Source organism: Cornus florida, unplaced genomic scaffold, assembly GCF_030987335.1.
Source record: "Cornus florida cultivar Cherokee Brave unplaced genomic scaffold, ASM3098733v1 CherokeeBrave_3.0.0_Hap2_Chr03, whole genome shotgun sequence".
In the NCBI taxonomy this organism is placed as follows: domain Eukaryota; kingdom Viridiplantae; phylum Streptophyta; class Magnoliopsida; order Cornales; family Cornaceae; genus Cornus; species Cornus florida.
The window spans coordinates 23,557,534-23,569,597 of record NW_026775573.1 but is presented as its reverse complement, the minus strand read 5'-3'; the positions used below and the strand labels follow the sequence as shown (position 1 = coordinate 23,569,597).

The 12,064-nt window shown below is 34.3% G+C and overlaps 1 protein-coding gene across 1 annotated transcript; it reads right to left on the bottom strand.

The window, feature by feature from the left end:
* Positions 1-8,167: 8,167 nt before the first annotated feature.
* LOC132301282 (uncharacterized) lies at positions 8,168-11,686 on the bottom strand. Its single transcript, XM_059798549.1, has 4 exons — positions 9,630-11,686; positions 9,225-9,533; positions 9,036-9,123; positions 8,168-8,935 (listed from the first exon to the last, which is right to left on the bottom strand). The coding sequence occupies exons 1-4, from the start codon at positions 11,684-11,686 to the stop codon at positions 8,168-8,170; spliced, it is 3,222 nt and encodes a 1,073-aa protein (XP_059654532.1).
* Between the last annotated feature and the right edge of the window lie 378 nt (positions 11,687-12,064).

Genomic DNA, 12,064 nt, shown 5'->3' with positions numbered 1-12,064 from the left:
TTGAGTAACACCCACTAACGTACACCTACTAATTGCAGTTCTTTAATTTGAAAAAGATATAATTGCAATTCATATTACTCTTACTACATATTTATTTTTAAATGATCGGCTATTATATACATAGTAATGATAAATTTAATTGCAATATTATAAATCTTATTGGTAAAGTATGGCAATATTAGATATGAGTATAAACGTAAAGAAGGGAAACAAAAGTGTTAAATTTTCAATTTCTTTAAAAATTTAAAATTAAAAAGAAATGAAATGATAATGATAGAATATGTAAGAAAAGTAATATTAAAGTCAACATAGAATTAAATTCAGAATAAGCTCTTAAGGTAGGGGTGAGTGGTGACATGAAATTCTCTCCTACACAGATAGGGTCCAGTGTGTTGTAAAAACAACGTAATACTTTATATCAAAATACATTAATCTTTGACACTTAGAATGAAAAAAACAAAACACGTAATAATTTTCGATATATGATAATATTTCATATTGCATTTATTTGTATAAAATTAACATATAAAAAATTATTACACGTTCCGAACTGCATTATCCCAGAACTATCCTAGTTTGTGGAGTGGTTACATTGTTGTGCCAAAGTTTTTAAAGCAACCATGTCCTATTCTTTGTGGTTACTATCTGTATTTTTGTTAATTTTCTTTGTGGTTTGGTTACTATCTGTATTTTTGTTAATTTATATATAAATAGAGTTCTAATGGGAATGAGGGACTATGTAATCGACAATTTAGGTAAAAGAATTTTTCGATTTCTTTCCTTAAGAACACATTTTAACGATTTTCATCCTAATCTATGTTACTATATGGTATATAAAAGATAAGGACAAGATAGTAAAATGACAAACCTAGTCTTGCTTGGCCCAACCAAAAGCAAAAACCTGTTCCAAAACTTATATGTTAAGGTAGGTTTGCCTCCTTAGAGGCTTGCATTGTACATGTTTTTTGATGTGTTATAAAATTATCTTACATAACAAAAGAGAGAAAGCAAATTAAAAAAAAAAAAAAAAAAATGGAAAACACAGCTTGGTTGGTTATTCAAAACCATTCTATCTTTTCTAAATTATAAGAATGACCACTAATTCAATCTCCCCTGATGGGTGACATGAGGCTCTCCACATAGCCTCCTACTTTACACACACTAGCATCTGGAATTCCTCCAAGTATTAGATCCCTACCGGTCTCCTCTCTTTTGTTGTATAAAACGAATTTCATGGAGTCAGTCACTAACAATAATTCATCATTCGTCATGGAAACTAATTTAAAATGTGAAATTTCAATCAAAAAACTTTAGTCCAAGACCACGTCACACCATATTCCATCATCACCCAAAATTCACCCTGACAAGTTGGCATCAGACATTATTCCAGCCACAGCAAATGATACATGGTCATCAATTTTATATATCTTCTCAGTTGAGGTCGAGGCCTGAAGGAATTTGGAAGGGATCGACAACCCCATCTTCAGACAACTCCATACTCATCCTGCCATCCTGGTATAGACGACCTTCAGGGCAGAAGATCGCGTACCTTCTATTTTATAGTAGGTATGGCACCTTAGAGACTTGTACAAGTTTTTTCATCTGCTATAAAAATATCTTACCCAAAAAAAAAAAAAAAAAAAAAAAAAAAAAAAAAAAAAAAAAAAAAAAAAAAAAACACCAACCCAATGGATGAATATGTCACTAATCTTTATTGCTTCAATGTCGGTAATGATTCTTGGTTCAAGGTTTATGGAATAGAGAGGAGAAATTATTAGTAGTCTCCAATAGTTTCTTTGGAGGTTGAGATGTGCTTTAATTCATAAGGTGGTGTGCCGGTTTTAATTTGGAACAAGCAACAAAAGGTCCTTACTTGTTTTATATACGCAGATGGACACAAAGCAATTTGAATAACGTTTGGTTTTAAATCCACTGAATCAATACAAAGGAAGAAAATATATACCATATGACTCTCACTCCCATCAATATATTGATTGTTTTTTTTGTTGATACGTTTATTCACTTTAGGTTTTTTTTTTTGTTTTAAAAGGTATTTTTCTATCAATAATTAATACTTCGTTAGTTAGAAGGACGGAAAAATTGATGAAAGATACAGAGAGAGGATAGTTAGTTAGAAGGACTGAAAAATAGATGAAAGAAAAAGGGTATGAGATTCAAGGTTTAATGGAGAGGCATGTGTGTATGAATACCATATATGAAAAAATAAATAATAAAAATGATGAAATAAACATATATATATATATATATATATATATATATATATATATATATATATATATATATATTTCGTAGGAAAGAAAAGAGAATTTTTTATTTTTTATACTCCCGTATATTTTTTTTACCAATATATCCTCGCTGTATAAAATAATAAGTTATCCATTTTAATTTTTTTTTTAAAAAGGTTAAAATTAAAAATTATATATGTACAAATAGTTATTCATTTTCTCTCCCCTCCAATTTTGGAGGGATAGAAAAACAAGAAGAAAGAGGGATGAGGCATCCCTCCTGTTCATTCATCTCTTCCCTTCTCTCCAATCAAACACAAAAAGTTTCGTCTATCCCTTCTCAATCATTCCCTCCAACCAACCAAACATAGCTTCTCAATCATTCCCTCCAACCAACCAAACATAGCATAAAAGCTGTTATTACATTATACAATTTTTATTTTTACTTCTAATATGAATGAAATTTTCAGGTTCAAAAGGGAAGTGGAGGAATATGAGTAAAGTAAGTAAAATAGAGGGCGGCGGTTGGTCGGTGATTGAGGCAGTACCAAGAATCCCAGTCTCAGATCTGTTTTCTCATTATTAACATCTTCCAACAATAAAATTAAAAGATTCTACGTGTACTAGAATTTAGATATATATATATAGATTCAAATATAAGTACCATTTTTATTTTTATTTTTATTTATAACTAATAATAAACTTATATCAGTTGTAACTATAAATATAGTACAAAGATACTTACCATTGTACAATTACGCACAGCCACAAGGACTCAAATTATCCAAACAATGAGATATCCTCCACAGCTTCACAATAACTGTCACTAACCCCAAAAAATTTACTCCTTATATCATAAGAATACGAGGAATTTAAAAGCCCAAATAGGAGTTTCTTCCTCGTCCAAGGATCTCCTATTCCTCTCCCGCCATCTAGAAAGGAGCAACCCTCCAAAGGTCTCAAGTGGGCTTGCTCACTATATACCCTCTCCAAGCTTTCATCCATGCCCATCGAAAATAATGGCATGAACAAGCGAACACCAAACAAGGCAAGAAGCATATCCCATCCTTCCCTAACCACTGAAACTCCTCATCTCTCTTGCACATACAACATCTATCGACAATGATCTGACATTCTCCTCAAATTGTTGATCGTCAAATTCATCCGAAAAAGCCAGCATCAACTGGACTTTTATACACAAAATAGCACTCCAAGGGAATGGACTCTCCTGCACATCCAATAACCTCCTATATAAAAAGGGACCATGAATCTCCCATGAGAAGAAGGTACCCAACCCCACTCATCCATCAATTTGACGACAATACAACATAGCTAAGAGCTGAACAAGGCTCTCCTCCACCTCCCAATCCTCAAAATGCATCCCAAACCAACCGTCCACTAAACTCTCTTAAACCATCCAGAAAGGGGGGAGTGTACCCAAGAGAACTACTACACGAGACCCCTACCACAAGCCCACTAAACTCTCAAACTATCCACAATGGAATTACAATGCCATCCCCTTTAACCCCAAAAAATGGATAACTCAAGATGGAATGCTTCAACACCCAAATAGGAGCTTCCTCCCCTCTTGCGCTACAAACCACGTCACAAGAAAATGGGGCAGCCCTTCAAACTTTTTCTAACTTGGCTTACTAACCACTATACAACCTCTCTCCAAGTCTCAAGCATGCAGATCTTGTAGATCCATTCCTAGCCACTGTCCAATGCAATATATATACGCATCTATTCTACACACACACACACACACATATTTACAGATTTACCAAAAAAAACATTCCACAAAAGATAACATTAGTAAAAAGTTAATCATCTTGAATACACTAAATTTAACCACACATTGAATTATTTTGTTCAATATCAAAACATGATAATCCAATTGTGGTTGTGTCAAAAAGCTTGTTAAAAATCACTTTAAATGTTTGTCACCAACTGAATCTAGATCCATTATTGCAATGGCGGCTTGATGCAGTTTGGGGCCTAAAGAGAAATCACTAAATTATGTATTCTCACGTTAATTATATTAATACAATACTACTAATAATTATTATTTATTTTTTTCCCACTGACTGAAAAACAACAAAGGATAAAAATAAACTAAGAATATATACAATCAAAAGCCAACACCTGCAACCAAGCATCAGACCACAAATCTCAATCTCCATCACCCCTTCTAGCTGCTACTTCACTCCTACTAGAGCAATTTTACTTGCACAGTGAGCAACAGCATCACTACACCTAGGCATCCATTTCAGCACACAACCAGAACATTTAGCTAGCAAGGAAGATACATCTTCAATAAGAACATGCATCCCAGAAACAGAGGGTCGCGACCACAAAGCTGGTTGTCAATCACCTTCAACAATTACATTATTGTAACCCCACACAAGTAGCAACTTTAAAACTTCCCTCAACACAAAGTCTCTGCAGGGACTGCACTACTAACATGATTAATAAACACAGATACTACCTTAATAGCTTCCCCTCTCAACTTAACTTGCAATATGCTTAAGGAAATATAGAAACACAATTGTTATATTGATTATATAATGAATAATGCAACTGGGGAGAAATTATCCTCAATATCATACTCTATGGGATTCTCTTCTTTAATCCACTTTTTTCAGGCGTCTTACACTTGCATAGATTCTTATGAAGGTCGGAACTATGCCAACAAGAAGTAATAGAAAATTAAAACTAGAGAGTTCGATAGTCAGTATGCATTTTAGCACTTGCAACGCATATAAGGTCAGGGATTTTTTTAATTTATTTTTATTTTTATTTTTATTTCTTTGTGCAGGAAAGCTAGCAGTTATAATTGGGTCTTGTACAGATATTTTGCAAAGTAATATCACAGGACACTCACGATTTCTCCTGTTCTCATTTCTCTTTTCTGTTTTCAAAGCCTAATTCGCAGATGATGTCGTCTCACAGGAACCCTAATCAAAGCAAAAGACCTAATTCCCATCTGATTAATTACCACTCTTAACGCCCCAATTCATATACATTGTACTGAAACCACTTTACACACGGATTCTTTTAATTTGTAAAGTTTTTAATTTAGATATAACCTTTCTGCATATAAGTATATATACTGTAACTAATTGACTACACATACACACACACACAATCTTATTATCAAACAAGATGGCAATAATAACACATTAAGAAAAATAAAAAGAAAGTAAAATGGAGGAAAAAACTTACGTAGTTCTGTTTAGCTATCTAGCTTACCCATCCAGTTTCTTCCCTAAAATGCGTGTCCTTGTACATGCGAATAGCGGGACCTTCCTCAGGACTTTCAACTTCCTCATCTTCTTCGTTTTGCCTTTCTTGCCTTTCATGACTTTCTTTCAGCTGCAACACAAAATATGATTTAGATGGATAATAAATTGAAATTTTATAATAATTATAATAAATATTACGTACATAAACATTATAGCGTCTGGCGAAAGACATCGATCCAGAAACATGAGGAATCTTATTCTTCGAACGATTGCCTTTATTTCTGTCACTTATTTTCTACATAGCAATTCAAACAATAATACAAGTTAAGAAACCTAAATAGCTAGTCAATCAATGCATCATAATCAATGATTTCAAGTAATTTAAAGCAAGTGGTTAAAAATCCGAACTTGAAATTCTGGTGACGTCCACCAATCGCACATTTTTCCCCAAACATCAATATCAATAATACCATAAGGATGCAAGCGTGCATTCTCAATTGGAAGATGCTTGTCAAAATGATTCTTCAATTTATATCTATATTTCCTCAAGCGTTCGGACATTTCCTTAGTTACTCGCTTGAAATCAGTTTCATTGTCATGTGCATCCACTCCAAAGGTCACCTTTATAATGGACATTTAATTTAAGTTAAAAAGAGCACAATAATTCACAAAACAAATAGCATTGAAAATATGAAAAATAACTAACAAGTCAACAAAACAAGTATTTTAAGAGAGTGGTATCTCACTTTCTTAAACTAGAGTTCTTCCCTGAACCCCTCATATATGTGATTGATATCTTTATTTTATATTGTGTAACAGTAAAGAACCCTTATGATTTTTTTTTTATTGAATTAAGGGTAAATTTGCTAAAAGATTGGTTCAGGAACTCTGCCATTGAGAGATGGAAGAGCTAGAATATAGATAGAGAGAGAGAGAAAGAGAGAGAGAAGGGAAATTAAGTCCTATAGGCTAGTATGTATGCATATGTAGATATATAGAGAGAGAGCTTAAGTCCTCAAGGGTGGGTTGTTACACACTTATGTTATGAACAAATAGTAAAAAGAAAAATAGTGACTGGTCCAGTTTAGAAGCAGTTTTATCCTATCTGCTTCCATTTCCGTGTCTCAGCCCACCACCATTTTCTTTCTTTTATTACTGTATTATTGTTTGAGAATCTTGTTTAAATGCATCATGTGTTTTTGTATCCTTGTGGTACCAAACTTCAGCTTGACTAAAATACCCTAAAGGGTTGTTACACACTTGTGTTATTGAACAAATAGTAGAAAGAAAAATAGTGACTGGTCCAATTTAGAAGCAGTTTTATCCTATCTGCTTCCAATTCCGTGTCTCAGCCCACCACCATTTTCTTTCTTTTATTACTGTATTATTATTTGAGAATCTTGTTTAAATGCATCAAGTGTTTTTGTATCCTTGTGGTACCAAACTTCAGCTTGACTAAAATGCCGTAAAGGGTTGTTACACACTTGTGTTATTGAACAAATAGTAGAAAGAAAAATAGTGATTAATGTTATTGATTGCAAACTTAGAAGTAGCAAAATGGGCGTTCATTCCAAATTAGATTTTCTCTTCAATTAAACAGAGGGTGAATATGCAATTTAGGAAATTCCAATTCCAGATTTATGTTTAAAAGAAGAAAAAAAAAAAAAAAAAAAAAAAAAAAAAAAAAAAAAAAAAAAAAAAACTCCTAAAATCAAATACCCATTAATTCCACTTTGTGACATGTAATGGAGATTTTCTCCTCTTGTAATTGTTCCTCTTTTGAATATTTATAAAAAACAAATACCCATTCAAGAAAAAAAAAAAAGATATAGAATATAAAAGAACTCATTACCTTAAAATAGTCATAGCAGACCTGTCTCTTATAATCTGGAATTTCCCTCCACGTTTTATATTTCAATAATGCTTCTTTATCTCTCGCATGGATGCCAACCTCAGCCGTCCATAAATTGTGATTTTTGCCAACGGGTTTAATATAACCCGTCCCAAACTCTACCGGAATTGGAACATCCTTTCCATAGAGGTCCTGAGCTTTGTGTAGGGCTATATTCTTTGTTTTTCCACGCCCTTTTCGTACTGGGCCTGAAAAAAAAAAAATTTATCTACTTAATTAAAACATAGTCATTCTACAAAAATGTTGTAGTTAATTTATGATGAAGCATAATTATCACCTCCATTTGGTTGTGGCCTTGTCTGCGAAGTATTACCATCACCTTCCATAATAGGCTGTTGACTTAATGAATTACTACCATCAGCTTCTCCACTCGGTTGTGTGGCAGCTGAACTTGTAGATGGTGTCTCAGTTCGAGTTTGAGTCACGCTGGACCTTAATATTCTACGCATTGGTGCCTCAGAAGTGTCCATAATTCTGTCTACAAGCTAATATGAAGAATTAAGTAATATTAAATCAAAATAAACAAGCATATGCATAATACATTCTGAGTCATTATTTGATATTGGCTACTTCAGAACATAAACAGAAAATAAATCAAGTGATCTAAGATTAGTTTAAATAAATCAGAAAAATAATGAAGCCCACAACCAAACTAAAAGATAAATATATTGAAAAAGAGAAGGAACTCAATTCTAAATAAAGTTCACATAATGTATTAATCATAATTCCAAAAAAATACAGCACATGCGTAACAATACAAAGCTTCATATGTCATCTAAATCAGTATCATCTTCGGACAACAGTTCTGGTTCCTCATCTGAACTATACTGAACGTCATCTCTATCATCATCCTCGTCAACCCAAAAGTCGTCATTAATTGCTGCTTCACCACTACATTTTTCAATCACTTTAGCATTAAGGGTTTCACCCTCTAAATCGTCCCTGTTCAAAGAGAGTGGATCCATGTCCAAGTCCACTTCAACAATCCTATCCACAATGCTTGGTTCATTCTCTTGGTACGCTGCAGTGTTAAGCATTTCATCCTCTACTACTGCTTCACCCTCTTTTTCAGGTACATCAAATGAGCTTCTATTTGTTATATCTTGAACTATTTCCCATGTCCCTTGAAATTTGTTGTCTTTGACATAGAAGCATTGTTTTGCTTGATTTGCTAACACAAATGGCTCATTTTTGTAAGCTCTACTGGCTACATTTACGCTTTTAAAATAGGTATCCTTATGTATACCAATCCTAACATCAAACCAATCACATTTGAAAAGGAAGATTTGTCTACCCAGTGGATATCGTAACTCAATGATATCTGTTAGTTTACCATAGTAATCTTCACATTCTCCTTTCACTAACACACCACAATTCTGCGTTCGTCGGTTTTGTTCCCTTTCCTTAGTATGGAATCTAATCCCATCTACAATACAAGTAGAATATCGACTTATTAGAGATCCAGGTCCACACACTAGCGAATATAAATCATCACAAGTTGTTTCCTTTTGATGATGACGCATTTTCAAGATCTATTAAAAAAATTGTAGTGTTAAATAAATGATGACACATCATTTTCATTAAATAAAAGAATTTGATTAATTAAGTTCAATTTATACATGATGAACTTACTTGTGTTTCGAACCATCTAGAAAATTCTTTTGCATGTCTTTGAGGAACATTTCGCAGATCTTGTCTTTCAAGTTCCACCTTGTGTTTCCTAAATAATTAGATGGTGTTAAGATAAAATTGTGTACATGTATTAAAAAGACTATATATTCACATAAGCTGACATGATATGACATGTAATAAGTTACTTACTCTTCGTATGACTCAACTACTCCAGAATTTCGTAACACGTACAATCGAGCCATTTCCATGTCCTCACGAGACAATATCTCCAAACTTTGCGCCCCTAGAGGTCGAACTACTTGCTTTAGATCTGAAATAGTGGTCCAATTATTGTTGCAATCCCCCTCATTATTTCTTTCTTCTCGATTGAACCGTGTCTCAATCCCTCCGAGAAATTTTGAACAAAATGTCAAGCATTCATTATCTAAGTAAGCTTCAGCAATGGACCCTTCAGGATGTGCTTTGTTACGCACGTACAGTTTGAGGGTATGCAAAAATCTACGTAACCATTAAAACTATTACAAATATTAAATCTAACAGACCATTAGAACTTGTCATAAAAATAATGTTTGTGTATTAAAAAAAGTACAGTACCTTTCAATGGGGTACATCCATCGATATTGTGCGGGGCCAGCAATAATGGCTTCACGCGGCAAATGCAGAGCCAAGTGCACCATAATGTCAAAAAATGACGGAGGAAATATCATCTCCAACTTGCATAGTATAATAGCAATGTCCCTTTCCATTGTCTCTAAGACATCCATTTTAACAGTTCGACAACACAATTCCTTGAAGAATAAACCAAGCTCTGCTATTGCGCTACAAATATCCGAATCTAAGAATCCTCGTATAGCTATGGGGAGGAGGCGCTGTAAGAGAACGTGTGAATCATGACTTTTCAATCCAGATATCTTACAATTATTAACATTCACACACCGACTTATGTTCGAGGCATAGCCATCTGGGAACTTAACTGATTTTAGCCATTCACACAATTGCTTTTTATCATTCTTTGACAATGTGTAGCGCGCTCGTGGCATCTCAAATTTTTCACCATTACGCTTGAGGTGCAATTCTTTTCTAATCTTCATTGCTTCTAAATCCAACCGACTTTTGAATGTATCCTTCGTTTTACCTTCAATGTCCAATAATGTCCCCAACACATTATCGCATATGTTTTTCTCTATATGCATAATGTCTAGGTTGTGCCGCAACAAAAGGGTTTGCCAATAAGGTAGTTCAAAGAAAATACTCTTCTTTGTCCAGTTAAGTTCAAAATTTTCACGAGTTCGCTTTTTGTTATTTGGTCCCTTTCCGAAACTAACCTCGGGTATGCGGTTAAGTTGTTCCAGAATATCATCACCTATCAACTGCTTTGGTGGCCCTTTATCTTGTTTCTCACCATTAAACTGCTTGTACCGCTTCCTAAAAACATGATCTAGTGACAAAAACATACGACTTCCCAAATAACATAACTTCCGTCCGTGTTTCAAATAACAAGAACATGTTTCTTTGTTACAATTTGAACATGCTAGATAACCCTTCGTCAACCATCCAGAAGCCATCGCATAGGCGGGAAAGTCAGTAATGGTCCAAATCATTGCCGCATGCATTTTACAGTTACATTTACTGTAGGCATCATACGTCGTCACACCATCCCTCCACAATTCTTTTAACTCTTCAACTAAAGGCCGTAGGTACACATCAATATCATTACCAGGCGAGGTTGGACCAGGAATAAGCAACGACATGAACACATACGGTTCTTTCATACATATCCAAGGTGGCAAATTATAAGGCACAATCATCACAGGCCACATACTGTAAGAATTGCTCATGTTACCAAATGGATTGAATCCATCAGTTGCTAATCCAACACGAACATTACGAGGATCAGCAGCAAACCAACTATGCTTATTATCAAAATCCTCCCAAGCTTTTGAATCAGCCGGATGTCTTAACTCATTTGTCTCCTTCACACGTTTCTCCTTATGCCACTGCATATCTAAGGCTGTATCCTTCGACATAAACAACCGTTGAAGTCTTGATTTCAAAGGGAAGTACCGAAGAACTTTTTGAGGGATTTTCTTACCCTTACCTTTGTGAGGTTTATACCTCGACTTACCACATTGTGGACAATTTTCCTTACCTACATTATCTTTCCAGAATAGAACACAATCATGTTTACATGCATGGATACACTCATATCTGAGACCCAAATCTCGCAACAAGCTTTTAGTCTCGTAGTGAGACTTTGGTAACACATTGTTGTCAGGAAGCATCTCCTTAAATGCCATAAGCATCATGTCAAATGATTTATTGCTCATTCGAGTCATAACCTTCACATGGAATAACTTTAATATCGCTGACAACTTCGAGAATTTTTGACAACCTGGCCACAATTCACACTGTGCATCATTTAACAATCTAGCAAAATTTCCTCCTCCCACATCAACTTCAGGCGAATCTTCTTGTTGTTTTGCATTATTGAAGTTTCCCATTTGTACGTTATCCAACAACTCAAATACATTATCTACATTTTCATCTTCATCATGGGCACTTTTCCCACTAACATTAACATCAATATTAACATTATTGTTGGCTTGAGGAACCTCCCCGTGATATATCCAATTGGTATACCCCTTGTCCATCCCATTACTCAAGAGATGTTGCTTAACTTGTTTAATTTCAAGATATTCCTTATTTTTGCAACGACGACATGGACATCGGGTAATACCGCCTATCTGTAAATGACGACTAGCCACCTTAATGAAGTTTTCTATGCCATCAAAATAGGTTCGACTACCCCTGGTGTGATGATGAATCCAAGACTTATCCATCTAACTGGCATTTTACATAAAATAAAAAATAAAAAAAGTTAGAATATCAATTATAAACAAGTCATTTGACCTTAGAAAGAAAAAGAAAAAACATACAGATGGCCAGAAAAGAAGAAAAAAAGCATACAGATGGAGAATATTGAAAAAGAAGCCAATCACAAAAAGTTATGTTTCAATATTCACAGTTAC